Raw genomic sequence first — 19,540 nt, 5'->3', positions numbered from 1 at the left:
ATCTGCCTGAAAATAGCATGCAATGGAATGTAGTTTGACAACATTAAGCGCTTGTACCTGAAATTCAACGATCACAAAATATGGTCAGGAGATTTCCTTAAAGGGGTAGTTCAGGAACTTAAACGTATCTTGGATGAGCATCTGGCACATTAGCTTTCCTGGCCGCACTGGTTAGCGTCTACCTCCTGCTCTGACTTTAATTTCAGATTGACTTCCTCCTCCGCCACGGATCGGCCTTTTTATATTGCAAAGTTATGGAGTATGTAACAGTCAGAAAAGATGTTGGAGACCTTTGGGGTGTTGTACTGTAGAGCACTGCTAGATCTGTCCAATTGAAGTCACTGCTTTAAGATGCCAATGGTATGTCAGTAATGATCTGGGTGGTTGCATGGGCTTCATTGTATACCTGCTCTGCCTCTGTCCGTGGCTGCCGCAAGATCGTCATTAGCAAGGGTTGAAGAGGGTAGCCTTGCCCTCAAGTAGCCATCTTCACAGTCTCCTTTCATCTTTAAATAAGCCTGGCACATATGATTGGTGCAAAATTAAAATATTGCGGATGCTGCCTGGAGAATGAGTATTGATCTACATAATATTGTGTGATTAACCAGCTGCATCTTGAGGAAGTAGAACCCCTTTCTTTCATTAAGCCATTGCATTGCAGTTAAGGGGTCTACATGGCCAGATGGGTGCCACCAATCATCTCCTGCACTTCCAGAAAGCTTTCAGTCTAATAGAATTTAGCTTGCTCTGTCATGCTGCTCTTACTGGTTATTGGAAAAGAAGATGACTTTTTTCCACCTGAGTAAGGTTTCCATTACCTGCATCTATGAACAGCAAGTTGGCTGACACTGCTGATATCTCCTACGTTAGTCTGGATAAGCTAGAGGCATAAAATTAATGGATGTGGGTGCCATAATAGCCACTGTACTCTTATGTTCAAGGTTGTCTGCAGGTCTTTCTGAAGAAGATGAGACAACTTCATAGCTGCCTCCTGTGAAAACTGAGCCTGCAAAGGCAGCGCTCTTCAGTCATTGCCAGGCAATCATGCTTGGACCTCTAAATATGATGAAAAGTATGTTGGCAGGTGCAGATAATGCTGCTTTGGTGCCATTTGACATCTCTGGAAGCCTTTTTCTACTCCTACTCATTATCCTCTACTAATTCAAGTGACAGCAACACTGAAAGAATCACCATTATAATGAGCTTTCTGAATGCACAAACAGTGTGAAACTGCAGCATTTTTGTTCTGATTATCAACTTGCAAGAATATGCCTCAAGTGCAACACTCAGTTCACATGAGTTGATTTAGCACATTTAGTGTGATGATTGGAATTTTGAGGCTGTCCTCTTAACAAGAAATTTTGTAAGAATTAGCATAACAAAGTAATGTACAGTATGGTTGCTATAGCACACCACCAGCTCAAAAATGCTACTCTAAATTCCCGACAGGCATATAACGGGTGGGAATGGGGCAAAATGATGGACTCCCGAGATAGCTGGCAAATAAATTGCTTTTTGCTGACAGCAATTTCTAGGCTTCTATTACAGAACCATTTCAAGAAGAACATAGGAAAGTACAGGACCAAAAAGACACTGCTGTCCTTCTGACCAGTCCCAAAAACTAATACTTCTCAATCACTCAATCCCTCAAATATCTACCGAATGCTCTCTTAAATATTTTCATGTAATCTGCTTCCACTGCCTCCGACAGTGCATTCCACACTGTAGAAAGTCCATTCATTCCATTCCACAGTACCGAGAGCGTAGGCATCACAGTACCACTTCTTGATAGTATAATACCTCAAGCTCCCAGTATGGAATTAATATTGTGTGATGAATTCCTTAACATTGTAACAACTGACAAACAACTGAATAGAGTTTTTTGAGGATGTAACTAGCAAGGTAGATAAAGGGGAACCAGTGGATGTAGCATATTTAGATTTTCAAAAGGCATTCAATAAGGTGCTACATAAAAGGTTGTCACGCAAGATAAGGGCTCATGGGGTTGGGGGTAACATATTGGCATGGATAGAGGATTGGTTAATGGACAGAAAACAGAGAGTAGGGATAAACGGATCATTTTCAGGTTGGCAGGCTATAACTAGTGGGGTACTACAAGGATCGGTGCTTGGATTAATGATTTGGATGAAGGGACTAAGTGTAATGTACCCAAGTTTGCTTACGATACAAAGCTAGATGGGAAAATAAGCTGTGAGGAGGACACAACGAGTCTGCAACGGGATATAGACAGGTTAAGTGAGTGGGCAAGAAGGTGGCAGATGGAGTATAATGAGGGGAAATGTGAGGTTATTCACTTTGGTTGGAAGAATAGAAAAACAGAATATTTTTTAAATGGTGAGAAACTATTAAATGTTGGTCCAAAGAGACTTGGGTGTCCTGGTACAAGAAACACAAAAAGTTAGCATGCAGGTACTGCAGGCAATTAGGAAAGCAAATGGCATGTTGGCCTTTATTGCAAGGAGGTTGGACTAGAAGAGTAAGGAAGTTTTACTACAATTGTACAGGGCTTTGGTGAGACCTCACCTGGAATACTGCATACAGTTTTGGTCTCCTTATCTAAGGAACGATATACTTGCCTTAGAGGCGGTACAACGAAGGTTCACTAGATTAATTCCTGGGATGAGAGGGTTGTCCTATGAGGAGAGGTTGAGTAGAATGGGCCTATACTATCTGGAATTTGGAAGAATGAGAGGTAAGCTCATTGAAACATATAAGATTCTGAGGGGGCTTGACAGGGTAGATGCTGAGAGGTTGTTTCCCCAGGATGGAGAGTCTAGCACTAGAGGGCATAGTCGCAGGATAAGGGGTCGGCCATTTAAGACTGAGATGAGGAGGAATTTCTTCACTCAGAGGGTTGTGAAACTTTGGAATTCTCTACCCCAGAGGGCTGTGGATGCTGAGTCATTGAATATATTAAGGCTGACATAGATAGATTTTAGGACTCTAGGGAAATCAAGAGATATGGGGATCAGGCAGGAAAATGGAGTTGAGGTTGAGGATCTGTCATGATCCGATTGAATGGCAGAGCAGGCTCGAGGGGCCGCATAGCCTACTCCTGCTGCTATTTCTTATGTTCTTATCTTATATTCTTACATGCAGATCTTTTAAAAATTAATGTTTATTGCTTTATTTCTGGTTGCCAGGCCCTCCCAATGACTAGGATCGGCCGGTATTGGGAATTGAGCAGAAAACAAATCACTGCCTTGTCCTAGTAGGCTAAGGTTATCTCATTTTGGCTGGAAAAGATGATAGTCATTTTTATTTGCCAATGGGAGTGCTGCTATCTCTAATAGGCATCAATGAACCCCTTCTCTTTAGGAAATCCTCCAGAGTCATCAGAGCTGCCACCTCATTTACATTTCAGCTCTGCCACTGAAATCATGGCTATTGGTGGTGACAATGCTATGAAGCAATGAAGCCATCATATGGCACATCTTCACTGTCAGTGACTCTTATGATAACCACCACTGTCCAAAACAAAGACCGGAAATAAATAAAACTGATATTGCACTGTATAGTAACTGATATATTAGAGTGGTTACAAAACCATAATCTCCCCACAGTGTTCAGTTAATAGATATAAACCATTCAAGCTTAGCTGTCACGGTTTATGACCTCATCTGAACTCTCAATGAGATTAGTTCCCTATAATCACTCTTTCTTATCTGTTATTCTCCAAAGCAATTTAAAAAGTTATTGCCTTGTATTTCTAATGTAAAAGGGGCATTTCTGGCTTTTTGAAAACTGGTTGATCTGGAGTCTAATAAATCAACAAATGGTCACGCTGATCAGTGTCTGCTACACAACACACGTTTATAGCCTTTTATACAATGACCCCATTCATGCAGCAATAGAATCTGTATAGGTCAGGTCAGTAATAATCCTCAGCAACAGTACATGATGGCAGGAACATTTCACTGAGATTTTCAGGTAGATTTGTGCCATTCTAATTTATTGACTTTCTAGTGACTTTCCAGTAGTTTTTGCGATAAGATTGTTGCATTGTCTTAGCAGCAATCTGAAGTAAAACTAAGGAATTGTACATGAACATTGGTAATTTATTTGCTAAATGAACGGGACTTATGCCATTTTGTGCTTTTAAGCACACGTGCCTAATGTGAACCTTACATGAACAGTTGGTGCAGGTCCTACACATAATTCATTACTGACTGCAGCACTAATGTGTACAAAAAAAAGAGTATTTTAGCAGATTGTAGCCTCAATTTTACGAGACTTGTCCATAGAGTGAGCGCACCTACTCGGACAGCAGGGAATGTTGGCCTTACTTTTGTGAGGCAAACCCCTCACCTTCATTAGAAGAGACTCCCTGCACACAAGATACATGGCCAGCTGTTCTATTGGCAAAAATCCAGCAGTTCTTAAAGGACTATTTTGGCCCTTGAAGGGGAGACCATTTGCTGTGTGAGGATATCACTGCAAGGAGTAATTTGAGCAAAACAGCCTCCTTTGCTGATGATGCCTTGCCTTGAAGGTCCTGCTGCAGATTATGTGACAAAGGAATTTGGCTCTGTTTGGACAGAAAACTATCTCTTGTGAAGATGAAGGTACAAACTCCATGGAGAGAGATGACAGAGAGTAAATGCAGTCTCCAGTAACTATTGTTTTGGAGAAAATGAGGAAAACATTTTCTGGTATCTGGAGAAGTGCCAAGGTAAGTATACCACCTTTTGCATACCTGCTCACTCTTCATCCATTTATAGTGTGACCCCAATGGAAATATTTCTCTTCTGTATGGTGGGCGGCATGTGCACGCATGTTCGGCGCTGGAAGTGCACCGCCCATCTTATTGGCAAAGGCAGAAAAAGAGGTGTCCAGGGCACCCAGCATATGCGCGCAGCCCGCCGGTCTCATTTAAATGAGGCCCGAGCCCAATATCGGGTGTGCCATGGGCCTGCCCGTTGCGGCGCATGGATCGTTCCCTGTGCCCAGTTCGCACTGGCAGGCCAGCGCTATCCAATTTCTAGTCTAATGAGTTTAAGGAAGGAACATCAGGTGAATCACAGTGCAGGAGGGGTCCATTACTGGAAGTAGTTGTCACTCACCTATTTCTGCCCCATTCACCCTACCTGTATGTCATCTCCATTCATGTTGCCGTCACATTCTTGTGGCCTTTCACTTCATATTCTTTCTCTTCCCCATGTGTGGCAAAATTGTGCATCATGCAGCAGACCAATTTGTTTTGAAGTCTTTGACCTGGCTTTTGAAGCATTACCATTTCTAAATGATCTGAGCAATGGAATTGTTGCTTCACCATCCCCATAATGTTATCCACAGAAACTCTGGTGGTGGCTCATTGTATCCGTACTCTGCTTCTATATGAGGATTTCTAATTGGAGCCATCAGCCATCCATTCATTCTCTCAGAACGTCAAATAATCCAGGTGCTGCTGACTGAAGCATAATGAAATCATCATGGATGTTCCCCGCGTAATGTGCATTAACATGCAGGATAACATTTCTATGGTCTGAAACCACCTGCACGTTTATAATGGTACATCTTTCCGTTGATGTATGCAGTGGGGTCAATGTGTAGATCACCAAGAGCCACATGGGTTCCATTTATGACCCCTTTGGACTCTTTGGAATGCCAGACAATGACATTTCTGTGTTGTCTCCAATTGGTGTCTCCTTTACACTAGAAAAATGATAACTGTATTTTCCCTGGCAAATATAGCATCAGTCACTTGCTTTCTACAGCAATGAACAGCAGAATGGCTTATCTTGCTGATGTCACCTGCAAGATTCAATGATTCAGGATCAACAGCTGTAATCTTGCTTTCGGAGATTTAATACTGTTTTCTTGTCCTACACTCATTTTATATGGGCAAGGGGTGCACTCGAGGCACTGTCTCAATGGAATTCATGAAATTCAATGTGAGATTCAATTTCTATAACTATTCTATTTAAATGAGGCTCACATGCCTGCAGCCACCTCTTAGCCCCAAAAACTGTCAGGAGTCCAATATTTCAACTCACCTCACTGCCAGTGACACTCTGTACTACTGGTGGAGCCTCATAAAATTGAGAGTTATATTCTCGATGAGTTATGGGTGCACAAAAATCTAGCTGGCTTTCTTAATCTCATGCACTTAATTTTTTTAAATTCATTCTTGGGATGTGGGTGTCACTGACAAGGCAGGCATTTATTGCCTATCCTAGTTGCCCTTAAGAAAATGGTGGTGAGTTGCCTTCTTGAACTGCTGCAGTTTGTTTACTGAAGGTGCTCCCACAATGCTGTTAGGTAGGGAGTTCCAGGAATTTGACCCAGAGACGATGAAGGAACAGCGATATATATCCCAGTCAGGATGGTGCGTGACTTGGAGGTGATGATATTTCCGTGCACCTGCTGCCCTTGTCCTTCTGGGTTATAGAGGTCGCGGCTTTGGGTGGTGCTGCCGAAGAAGCCTTGGCAAGTTTCCAGAGTGTTTCCTGTAGATAGTACACACTGCAGCTATGGTGCCCCCGTAGTGGAGGGGGGGTGGGTGGTGTTTAGGCTATTGGGTGAGTGCCAATCAAGTGGACTACTTTGTTCGGGATGGTGTCGAGCTTCTTTGAGTGTTGTTGCAGCTGCACCATCCAGGAAAGTGGAGAGAATTCCATCGCACTCCTGACATGCACTTTATAGGTGGTGGAAAAGCTTTTGAGAGTCAGGAGGTCAGCCCTTGCCGCAAAATACCCAGCCGCTGATCTGCTCTATTGCCACATACACATGGTATCTCTTTTTGCATGCTGGTTTGTAAGTTTAACCCAATCACTGGTTTACTGTTCACCGAAAAGCTCATTTTACAGTACTGAATAATAGTTCTTAGGAAGATTTGTTTGAAGTTTTAACAAAACAACCGCATACTCAACTGTGACAATATCAAGTCCCTTTCACTGGATAGTAGTACAAATTTGAAATCCTATTGGGTCATAAAAAGGCATGATAGCAATGCTTTGCTGGGAGACATTGCCATTAAACCCATACATGAGTTTATGCCAGTGAAATAGCTGACCGTTATCTATTCAAATTGGATTTGGCCCTTTGTTCCGAAAATGCAGCATTTGGTTTACTGGCACAAAGGGTAGCCACACGCTATTTTTTGAGAGGGGTATTGAATGAACAAGAAGATTTGATTTTTACATTCAAATTAACGGGACCAAAAACCCACGGGCCCAAGCCTGCTGTTGGTCTCCAGCACTGACCAGAACAGAGTTTGCGGGGTCAGCGGGAGGGCATCTCATTACCATGCGACAGGTGGGCATGTGGCAATTGCCACTTCACGTGCATCCCCAGTGCCCGCCTGCTCAATGTAGCTGGAAATTCCTGGGGGGTGGGGGGAGGGAGTTGGGGGGTTTGCTGATGCCCCCTTATCATGCTTCCCCTCAGAGCCTTGGGAAAGGGCTCATCTGTCAAAAGATTCTCTTTATTAAAAAAAAGGGGAAAAAAACATCGTCTTCAGGAGTTCAGGACCCAACCAGTGGGACCCATATCTGCCCTGCTGGAGGCCAGTATTCCTCACACGGCGTACTGGCCTCTATTGACATGTTGCATCCCAACTGTGCCTGAGGAACAGGAGCTCCCGGTGTAGAGTACCTGTTCCAGGCTGTGCCCTTTGCCATCATTTGCCTTGTAAGGGAAGGATGGAGGTTCCATCTCTTAAAAGGCAAACAGAAAACTCCCAAAAACTGATGCAACCAGGTCTCCACTGTTTTTGGGGGCTTCCGCCAGTCTCCCACCAGAGTTACAGTGAGACACTGACGGAACACCTGGGAATTTTCGGGGCAATTCTTTTGTAACCTGTACTTTTTTTTTAAAAGAACTGATCTTAATGCCTCAAATCAGTTCACTGTTTAAGATAATAGAAGAAGTGAAATTCAGGTAAACGTTGTTGTGTTGTGACATAGACAGTTACTAAAGGACATCAACTAATACTGAGTGACTCTACTGTAAACTATTATTCTTTTACCTGGTTCGATGGAATTTACCCTGACCTAATTGCAAATACCAAGCTAAACAACTATAGTTTTTTTTTCTTTGTGAGTGTTTAATTGTGTTAATTAGTTTACTTTTTCTTTCTCTTTTAAACAGCTAAGCATACTCTGGCGTACATTACTCACATCCTCACTAGCCCACAGTTGAACTTGAATCCTATCTTTACGCCAAAGATCAAAGTATACTATTCTGAAGTGCCTTTTGATGTGGTGATAGTGAAGATCAGAGCAGAAGCAGCCAACTGCCATTGCCAGGTGCACCTGGATGAGAAAAAAGGACCCAGGTAAACCTCTGATTACAAAGAGGAAGTTTTCAAATATAGAATCATCTGATCTTTCATAATGTTATTATATGAAATGATAAATTTGAGTAATGTTATTCATCTAACAATATACAAATATATTTCTAAAATAGATGCACAAGAATAGCAATGGAATTATCACTTTAAAGGGGGTAACCTTTCAGGGGAGCGGAATGATCAGGTCACCGGAAGTGCAGTTCTATCAACTGATCACTGGCCTCTCTGGCTGCAATCTGTTATGCTCACCCTCCTTCTTCTGCATTTCCCTCACCTTCATTCAATTCTTCCCCGTCAGATGATGACTCTTCCTGTTGTTCTGCCTCCTTCAACTGAATACCCCTCTGTATGGCCAGGTTGTGCAATACACAGCACATTTCAAGGATGCAATTGCTTATGCATGGGGCATATTGTAGTGAGCCACTTGTTATGACTTGTTATGAATCACTTGTGAGACCTATCCAGGTACCTGAACCTTTACTACAATAGTCCTATAGTGTACTCAGTGATGTTCCTGGTGCTGCTATGGCTGTGATTGTACCTGAGCTGTTCAGGCATGGTGAGGTTGTGGAAGAGTGTCATCAGCCATGTGCCAGTAGTATAGCCCTTGTCCCCAAGCAGCCATCCTGTTAAATTCCTGGAAGAATGGAATAGTGGGGAGATGGATGAGTGTTGCAGGATGATAGCTGCCTGCAAAACTAGTACAAACTTCCATGATCCTTCTGCGGTGATCACAGCCCAGTTGGACATTAATTGAGTGATAGCCCATACTGTTGACGAAAGCTGCTGGCTCATCTTCTGGTGTCTTGATGACTACATGAGTGTAATCTATAATGCCTGGACACAAGAGAAGTCAACCACTGCTGAAAATCTCAGATCTCTCACTTTGAGCGTTGGAGTCCATGGGAAAGGTGTTGTATTGGTTGGCCCTAGCAGATAGGGCATTGGTGACCTGCTTGATGAAATTGTGCACTGCAGACTGGGAGATGTGGGTGATATCCCTTGAAACAGCTTGAAAGTCACCTGAGTCAAAGAAGTTAAGGGTAGTAGTGACTTTGAAAGCCACTGGCAAAATATGGGCACCTGGGCCAGCAGGCAGCAGGTCCTGTTGCAGGAGGCTGCATAGATCAACAACAGCTTGCCTGGTAAAGAGCATCCTCCTGATGCAGATCTCCTCAGTCATATCTAGAAAAGTGAGTCTTGGTCCATAGACCCTGTGGATTGGGTAAGGCCTTCTACGAGCAGCTGCTGTGTTCTAACAGACCCACCTGCAGTTCTTCCTGGTTGTTGCGGCTGCTGCTGCTTCTCCTCTTCCTCAAGTCAAGATCGAGGCCTAAAACGGTTGTTTTTTTGGGACGTGTGGAGGCATAGGACATTGCTACTAGCCCACTCCATCCAGTGATTTTGAGTGCTTACCCCATCACAACACCAGGGTCTACCGCCACCTATCTCCTGGCTGTCACTGAGGTTGGCAGAGGTAAGCAGGGAAATGGGGTGGTTTCCAGGCCCTGCCGGCATTTGACTGCAGCAGGCAGGGAAGGGGCATCTGCCTGCCCTCCCAGCAGGCAGAGGGAAATTGAGGTCGGACTGGGAACATGGTGGTAGCTTCATTTCCCAATTCTGCTCTCTTTTCCTTTGCTCTCTGCCCAGAGGAAAATCGAGCCCAATTAGTCCACAAACAGCAAATCAAAGCCCAAGATATTTCTCTCATCTAACAATAAATATGCTGGGAAACTTTACCCATGTAGCACAAAAGAATAACTTTCTCTGTTAGTAAGGCTGATGTGCTTGTCTAAAAAGTAGAATAATAGAATGAAAAGTAGAATATGGTGTTATCTACACAATGAATCATTAAACATACAAAGGGTTATTTCACTTCCTTTGGCAGGAACAAGTGCAAAACTCAAAGAGATGCTTTAATCCATTTTGTTTTGTTTTAAATCACTGTTCTTTCTTTGCTGTTTTATAAAAATAACTGTCTTAAAATTGTGACAGTATTGCATGATTGTTTTACACAACTAAACTTTATAATGAACAACTGTAAGTTTTAAAACACGGTTTAATTTTGTCCTTATACTGCATTGCATCCATAGTTCTATAATTAATGTTTCTACTGTGAGATGAAGCTGCAGGTTCCAGCATATTGCACAAGTTAATTTTAATCTTTTTTTTAACCTCAGCATTGCCAATTATCCTCTCGGCCTCGGAAACAACAGAATCCACATTCTGGTATCACATGAGTCTCGCACCAAACCTTCTATTATAGCAACTTACACTGTCAATGTTTACCGTCATAGCCGGCCCAGTCAGCCTGAGTTTGATGGGAGTATAATGTGCAGTTTTGTGCAGGTAACCATTTTGATGTGCTTTTGACCAATTGTTATCTTTAACCATGATTTAGATGAAGTGAACCATTAAATAGTATTTAGAATTTGAAATGAATACACAAAGTCCTTGAGAATTATAGAAAAAGAGTAAGCAAGGCTCTTCAGTTATACTGCAGAGAAGTGAATCTGTGAAGGGTAGCACTGTGTTGTAGTATTGGTAGAATGAGTTTGCATCTGTGATTCTTGTGTAATAGATTCCTGATTTTTTTCCTATGACATCAGGAGCTGGTTCTAAGCAGGGGCTAACAGCTTTGGAGGATAAATAGTTGGAAAATCAGAAAAGTCATCCAGAATCACTCTTCCCTAAAGTCTGATTATGAAGCAGCATTTGCTATCTTTCTGTCTACCCTTTCTGCAAGAGAATAATATACGCTGTAAGAGTCTTAGAAAGAAGTAAATTAAAACAAAATGGGAGAAAAATGAATTTAAAAAGGTTCTTTAAATTATCAAGTTGCATGTTTGTTTTGAATATACTGTAGGTGTGTCAAACAGCACACATTACCATCAGTGCTATTGCTTCCTCCATTTTTAATTTTTTTCATGCCTTCAACGTTTGTTTAAAGAGACCCAAATTCTGGATAAATATATGAATGAGTAACTTTTGCAAATGTCTAGTTATAACTCAATTAAAATTATGTAAGTCTGTAGTGCAACTGTTATTGTGTACCTATAATATTTTCCTTTCTCCACCTTTGGAAAATGTTCTAGATTATTGTTAGCTGTGATTATTCTTTTCAAGGGATAGCTGTCTTGTGATTCTATACATGAGCATAGAAACTGCTCAGTATTTCTTCCTGGTCTTACTGAAAAGTTATAGATTTTGCCATAGTGATACAAATTTTCTGGTGGATGATTAATGTAAGTACTCTAGCTCTTTATTCAAACCACAGCAACCCTTCTATGTAAATAGTATATTGAAAATTAAATTTTTTACCTCATACAAAAATGGTAACTGTTAGACTTTCAAGGGTTTTTTATATATAATTTTGAACAATTCAAGTTTGGACCAAGCGTTGTATGTGTTTGGAAAGCTGCTTTGTTTCTTGAGACTGAAAATGAATGCTACATTTTTTTTAATGTAATTTGTATGTAGGCAGTGATGAAAGCTTCCACTGACAGCAGTGTCTTAGCAGTTACTATATCATTTTGCTTATGCTAAATCTCAGCACTGGGTTCATTTTCTTCCCCCACAGAGGAAGTAGCACAGACTGGCAGGATTGGTTAGTCAGTGAGCAACAAGTTCCACGCTTGTCCTCTCAGTAACCAAACACCTGTTCCAGTAGCAAAAGGGTAAATACAGCGTGAATTGATAGAGGCTTCCTCAGACACTTGACTAATCACAACTGGCATCGTGCACAGGAGGAAAAGGTCAATGACAGCAATGCGGCCTTTTCTCACAGTATAAATCAGTTCAAATTCAGGGTCCAGGGTCTTTCTTTCCAGTTTTCTTTTATGTTTAATCCCATTTAGATATTCAAGTTTCAGTGCAAACTGATACCATGCTGATGGTTACAAAGACAGAAGCAAGAGATGTTGTTTCCCTTCTACTGACAATTCTGGTACATTTGAGTAATCCTGGATTAAGTTCAAGGCCATTCAGTTAAAAAGTGTGCAGTTCATAGCAACACAGCTTCTAAGAGGAACAAATTATGCTGCTTGTGCTTTTCCCATGTATAGTGTTTTTTAAATCCTGAAACCTTTTGTAAACCAAATTAGTAATGAACACTGTAGAAGCTTGTTACCAAGCATCTCATTAATGGAACGTTAGGTTAGAGGGAACATTTGCCAAGTGCCAATTCATTCTGTATACAGTAGTTGTCTAATTGAAATGAAGTGAATTTTTATTCTAGATACTTTTGGTTTCAGTAATTCAGACTATTCTTGTAGGTGAGCCGCAGTTCCCTCTGTCCCAGAGAGAGTGTTTTTACTTGCCCAGATATTGGTAAATTTGTAGCATTCCCAGGGAGCAAACAGAGAACACTCTTCAATTTATTTCAGCGTCTGGTTTTATCCTGTGCTTCATGTGATTCTCCTTGTCTTCAAAATGTGGCAAAATAATACACTGGGCCGGATTTTGCTGTGAAAATAATAGTGAGGCTAACAGCGCTCACTGTTGTTCATGTGCCAATCAGACAGTAACTTCCAGCAACTGCACATGCACAGTTGAACGTGGAAGTTGCTGTACGAGATGCGATGCTTTTCCAAAAGCTGCGTGAATACGGCATCTCGCTGTCTGGCTCCCCATTTATTGAACGGCACGAAGTTCCTGTACTTACCTGATAGATACAGACTAATCTCGCCAATAAAAGTTAAGTCAAGTCATTTCAAGTTTAAGTACCCTTTTAAAGGTGTGATAAGTCTTCATTACTGCCAAACTACTTCTCTGGCACTGAAAATTAACTTTTACAAGTCTGGAGTCTCATTCCATCAGATTTTAATTGTTATTAGACATTTTTTAAAAAATTAAATAATTTTTTTTGTTTATGTTTTCTTTCTGTCTCTTTTATCTCTGTCTCTTAATCGAATCTTTTTTACCCTCTCTTTACTTCGCTTTCTGTATCTGATTTGACATTGAATTCATTATTCTAATTTACACTTCCTGGTTCTGGCTCTGTGTTGTTGTTAACAATGCTTCAATCTGATTGGTTAAGGAGCTACACCAGTGTTTGTCATGTTCAAACAGGTCCCAGATGCCCTGTAGAGGGTGCTGTTTTTTGGCTGTCTCATTTAGAGGAACTTGCTGTGCAAAAGCTCATTGAAAGCCTATGGGCAAGTGCAAGTCTAGCCGTTCGTTCGCCACTCACAGCAAAATTCAGCACAATATTTTGTGTTAGCCTCTAACCGCCAAACAAACTTATTAAACAGTGAAAGGATGAGTGAATAATAGCTGTAACACCACATATACTTTTCATTAGTTGTTCAGTTTGGTTAGCTCCTCGTGTAAGATAGAAAATAATAAATAGTTTAAAACTGCTGTGTTAAACTACAAAATAAGTAATATAGTGGATCTATTCCTTTTTCTCGCCATCTACAGAAGCTATCTGGCTTGACCCTCTCTGAAGGCTGCAGGCGGCTCTCTGATTTGAAAAAGGCAGGTTAATAAATACCTTTGTGACCAGGCTGAAGTGAATTTAGATAACTTACATTTTTTTTTAAAAGTTTGCCAATCAAATTTATGTTTGAACAAATCCCAAAAGATGTTTACATGACGTGGTCTTCCCTTGAGCACCTGCCCGAATACAAATACTGATTTGGGTAAAATTGCATCAAAGTGAACTGGAATATTCTTTTCCAAATGAAGATAATTTTTAATCCCATGACAGAATTAAAGAAACCCTTACCATGCTAAATATTAGTAAAAAATGCTCCATTTTTGTCAAATCATTTCTTTCCCCCTACCCCCACCCTCAGATTTGATACTTGAGTGCCACCGACTCAAACCACATTTATTCCTGAGATGGACCACATTAGCATTCCCATTTTCAGGAGTCACAACAATGTTGGATGACCATATTCATAGCTTTTCAGGGTGAATGTCCATCTCAACAGTTGTACAAACTTGTCGTGAGTTGACCGCAACCATATTTCTTCCAAGCTTTCTCACATTTTACAACCTGACTACTCAAGAATCTTTCAATTTTTCAAATCAAGATTCTTCTTAAATGATAACCCTGAAAGAGATATCTGAGGATACATTGTTCTTGAATGAGCTATTCTAAATAATTCCAGTAATGCTATTTCTTTCAACTAGAGTCCAACAGAAGCTTTAACTATGGTATTTATAGTTGTACAAGGATCAAGTGCCATTATGGTGGAATTTTTGAAGCTAAATTTTGTTTGACATTTAGATGGACCTCGAGAGACTACTTGGTGTTAGTCAGCAGGTGTTAAATGTAGGCCATTCATCAGTAAGTTTGTTGCTGCTGGATTTGTTTCCAGTCCTGACATTAGTTCTAGTCAAAATGTAATAAGAAGTATTAAAATGGTACAGTAATTTAGTCAGTTTGCTTAACTGTGGGTAGAATAGCACTTCATATTAGCTATTACCTCCAGACTCAACAATTCCAATGCTCTCTTGGCTGGCCTCTCATCTTCCATCCTCTGTAAACTTCAGCTCATCCAAAACTCTGCTGCCAGTATCCTAACTCGCAATGTCCCATTCACCCATCACCCCTGTGTTCACTGACATACATTGGCTCCCAGTTAGGCTGCACCTCGAATTTATAATCCTTATCCTTGTGTTCAAATCCCTCCATGGCCTCGCCCCACTCTATCTCTGTAACTCTCCTCCTGCCCCAAAACCCTCTGTGCTCCTCCAATTCTGGCCTCTTGCGCATCCCCAATTTCCATTGCCCCACCACTGGTGACTGTGCCTTCAGCTGCCTAGCCCTAAGTTCTGGAATTCCTTCCTTAAACCTCTCCACCCCTCTACCTCTCTCTCCTCCTTTATAACCTACCTCTTTGACTGAGTTTTTGGTCACCTGTCCGAATATTTCTTTATGTGGCTCAGTGTCAAATTTTGTTTGATAACACTCATGTGAAGCACATTGGAATGTTTTATTATGTTAAAGGCCCTACATAAATGCAATTTGTTGCTGTTGTGAGCTTAAGCCTAACCAGTTATTTAGAATGCATTTACATTACAACAGTAGCATTGCTACAAAGCAGTTTCACTTCAAATCAATGCTAAAGTTTTGTAGTGTTGAGTTAGGGCCTAATCTGACTCCACAGCAAAGCAGAGTGAGACACTCCATTTCACGTCTGTGTAAAATGAAATAGAATTGTATCAATGCTACCATAATAATGCAACTGAATTTCATTTCACATAAAGGTTTCCGCAATATTTAATATCAACCTGAGTTGAAGCTGATATCACCAGGAATGCAGCTCTATTTAGAGACTATTCACCCTCAGGCTGCCAATGGTGAGGACAATCATTTTATTGCACCCTTAGCCTGGGCCACCAGTGAGTTAGCTTGGTAACTCCTTTGTGCTATCTATTTTGGCCTGAACATATCTGTCAGAAATTTTATATGGACAATCTAACTTCAATGTTGTCTCTCACTTGGCTGAAAATTGGCCTTTGGAACAGGTTGTCAGATAATCAGAGGTATACTTTTAGTGATGGGATTCCAAGTTTAAAAAGGATGATAGGTCAGAAAAGCACAATGAAAGCAGGTAAGTTTACTGCTTAAAAACAAAATAGGTGAGAAATAATGCAAAATGAAGTAGCCAATATTGATATCAAATTAATATAAAACATAAATGAGAATGGAGAAATATAGTAAAAAGAGACCTTGGAAGAGAGCATGGGAAGCAGATGGGCAGAAGAGAAGTTATATTTTTAATGTATAGATTTTTTTTAAGTGTATATTTTACAAATAATAGTAGATCTCCTGTGGCATAGTTCACGAAGAGACAGAATATGTTGTTTATGCTATTTACCAGGGTTACTGTTTTATGGTGATTGAATAAGTCAAATTGCATTTTTATTACAGAGTATTGTAGGAGTATTGGTGATATGTTCAGGCTCAAACTCAATGACTAGGTACATATTTGCATGGGAAGAGTAAATCAGTAGCTTTGATTACTATTAAGAGTTTGTTTAATTATGTTAAATTTAACTTAAAGAAAGTTGATAGCAAAAATGCTGCAGGTGGATAGGAATTAGGTTGTAGAAATTGGGTATAATAGTAGTGGGGAATTGGTAGGTCATGTAGGTTGGTAGTGTTGGGAAGATAGTCTAGGAGTTTTGGCAGCAGGGGTCATGGAGTGTGGGAGCACTGGGACAATGCAAGAGTCTGAGACAACCAGAAGAGGGAGTTTCAGGATGTTGAGCACTGGGAGGGGTAGCTTTGGTGTTTGGGAGCACTGGGAAGGGGGTGTCAGGAATTGATAGGAGCAAGAGAGGGGTACTGAGGTATAACTGCATTGGAAGAGTTGTGAGAAGTATGAAGGCACTGGGAGGAGAGTGTTGCATTTGGCCATGGTGGGAGAGAGCTACTGGAGTGTGTGAGCACTGTGGAGGTGGAGTCTCTGAGCATGGGACTACTGGAAGAGGAGTTGCATGATGCCACAGACAAAAGTAAGTTTTCTCAGGGGTGGGTTGGCAATGGGTGAAAAGATGTTGAAACTTTTATAAATGTTGACATATAAAGCGTGACACAGAAAGTAAGGTTAATGTGCGTTTATAAACGCAGGACATTTGATATATTATAGATATATTGCAGTGATGATGGTACTGCTGGCATATTTGCAACGATATTATGATAAACTAAGTATTAATGTCAAAGTGTGTGAACGGAAATATAAAAAATGTCAGGGGGAGGGGAAGTACAGAACTTGCTGAAGGCGCTAGCACAAGAGTTAATTTAGTGTACTACTGTTTTGCTGAAGAGGGTGGCACTGCAACACAATTCTAATGCCATATAAGGTTAGATGTAGCAAAAGTTTAATGTTTCCTTCTATTATTGCTTTTATTTTGTACAGCATAATTTTTGTTTTTAGAAATCTTTTTCCAAAGTATAATCACTGTTGCGATTTATTAATCTTTTTTTCTGATTTTCCTCCCTTTTGTTTAATCATCCATCTCCTTTCACCTTCCTTCATTTGGTACAGCAATCAACAGGCTGCAGGCTGTTCTTCAGCCTCTGATCTTTCTGCTAATATATGGTTCTGCTGACATGATATATACTTCTATAAAATAGCACAAGCAGTAGGTTACCCCACCTAGCAACCAATCTGGAAACTGTAGCCACGTGCAATCACTAGAATTTTGGAAAGAACAATGGAAAGAATGTACTTGCAAATAAATGTTTTCCATGCATAATTTCTATACTTTAAAAAAAATTAGTGGACCCTGTGCAACTGAAATATACTTTGTCCCATAAACAAACAGATCCGTTGTCTTCTAGTTATTGAATGATTCAAATGCAAAAACATGGTTACTGACCAGGTAGATAGTTGAAGTGTTGCTTGTGAACTCAATGGAATTTATAGTATGAAATAACAGAAAGCATGGAACACAATAAGCCTGCTCCTTCCACTGACCACGTGCAGTCCACTCCACTCTGGACTGTACCCAACCCACTTCATCTCCCAAGAGAACATTCTGAAATTTTTCTTCCCGTCTTTCCAAAGCTAAATCAAGCAAAACTAAATTTTATCCAACATGATTGAATTCTATGAACTGAGAACAGCCATACAGAGATACCTAATTCAGTTAGGGAAGAGTTAATATTGTATAGAAAATTCTTGCCAGACATTAATGTCTGCATCTCATTAGACAATAATTGAAGAGTCTGATCTGTTTAAGAAAGTAATAAATTTAGTAACATTCTTTTGAATTTAGGTTTCAGCTTTTGGTCACATAAAGAATGTGCTTTATGAATCAGTACTTTTTTTGCCAACAGGAATGTAAGAAAAAACTCCAGATAATGTAATTCCCATATGTATAATTTAGTGGGATGGATTTTGTGTGTTAAGTCACTTGCTGAAATGCCATTCATTTGGCTTGAAGCTAATATCCTCACTTTTGGTGTTGCCGTTCACAGTGGATAGAATGACTGAGGTGTCACTCATTTAGTTGAAGCTGCTGGCCCTGGCCCTGTCTTCTGTTGCACCACTTTTGATTTTCGCAACGGTTGTTGGACCCTGGTATAAAGCTCTTTCATGTATTAGCATCAGAGGGGGTTCGAAGGAAGGTACAGAAGCTCCACCATCTAAGATGTCAGCCGTGACTCAATGGGTAGCACTCTCGCCTCTGAGTTAGTAGGTTGTGGGTTCAAAGTCCCACTCCAGAGTCTTGAGCACAATATCTAGGCTGACTCTCCAGTGCAGTACTGAGGGAGTGCTGCACTCTTGGAGGTGCCAGCTTTCAGATAAGACGTTAGACCGAGGCCCCGTCTGCCCTCTCAGGTGGATGTAAAAGATCCCATGGCACTATTTTGAAGAACAGGGGTGTTCTTCCCGGTGTCCTGGCCAATATTTATCCTTCAACCAACATCGCTGAAACAGATCATCTGGTCATTATCTCGTTGCTGTTTTTGGGACCTTGCATTACTCAATTTGACTGCCGTGTTTCCTTGATTATGTTTTGCACTTCAAAAGTACTTCACTGGCTGTAAAGCGCTTTAGAACACCCTGAGGTCATGAAAGGTGCTATATAAATGTAAGTCTTTCTTTCTTTTTATACTGTGAGCCAGAGACATCTGTGATTACTCCTTGCAGCCCATTGATAATGGAGTGTGCTCATTTAGGCTAATGGTTGGCTATGATGCTGTTAAGTGTGTCTTGTGAGGAATCTATGAAAGCCACAATTCCTCATTTTGATACTTTATCACCTCAAAATATCTCCTGGATTACCCCATTCTTTAGGACTGGCAAACTTCCTGCATATATTGCAGATGCAGATGGTGGACTTCTCCAACTTGTCCACTTACGACACCACATGCAAGGAAATCATCTCTACTGTCTGGACATGAGATAATGCACCTTGACCATTTGTCTTTTGAAAGTTGGGACCTTGGGATCTGGGTCTCTAGGCTCCTCCATCAAGGAGGATGCTATCTAAGCGGTTGCTGTGAAGCTGCCAGGCTGCTCTTTCGACCACTCATCTTTAGCAGTGCTGCACCTATTTTACGGAGGTTGAATTCTTACATGTGACTTCGAAGAAGTGGCCAAGCAATGATAGGAGGCCTTAGAATTCTGAAGATAGTAACAACTCACAGCAATGAAGGTGATCCATACCATTACCAAACTGTTCCTGGTAACTATCCTCCAATTTTCTGATCTCCTACTGCCTCCTCGGCATGTATGCCAAGGAGTTCAAGCGCTTCCT

The 19,540-nt window shown here is 40.9% G+C and overlaps 1 protein-coding gene across 4 annotated transcripts in view; it reads left to right on the top strand.

The window, feature by feature from the left end:
* The window catches only part of cped1 (cadherin-like and PC-esterase domain containing 1), a 208,361-nt gene that overhangs the window by 86,829 nt on the left and 101,992 nt on the right, over window positions 1-19,540 (top strand). For all 4 annotated transcript variants that reach the window (XR_010966204.1, XM_067999518.1, XM_067999517.1 and 1 more), the window contains exons 14-15: window positions 8,113-8,299; window positions 10,495-10,663. Coding sequence is in view for 3 of the 4 variants with exons in the window: in XM_067999518.1 (XP_067855619.1) it covers window positions 8,113-8,299; window positions 10,495-10,663 (356 nt within the window). In the remaining variant the exon portion in view is untranslated. The remainder of the gene's footprint in view (window positions 1-8,112; window positions 8,300-10,494; window positions 10,664-19,540) is intronic.

Source organism: Heptranchias perlo, chromosome 18, assembly GCF_035084215.1.
Source record: "Heptranchias perlo isolate sHepPer1 chromosome 18, sHepPer1.hap1, whole genome shotgun sequence".
Lineage (NCBI taxonomy): Eukaryota > Metazoa > Chordata > Chondrichthyes > Hexanchiformes > Hexanchidae > Heptranchias > Heptranchias perlo.
The sequence above is the reverse complement of the archived record's forward strand: the minus strand, read 5'-3'. Positions and strand labels throughout refer to the sequence as shown.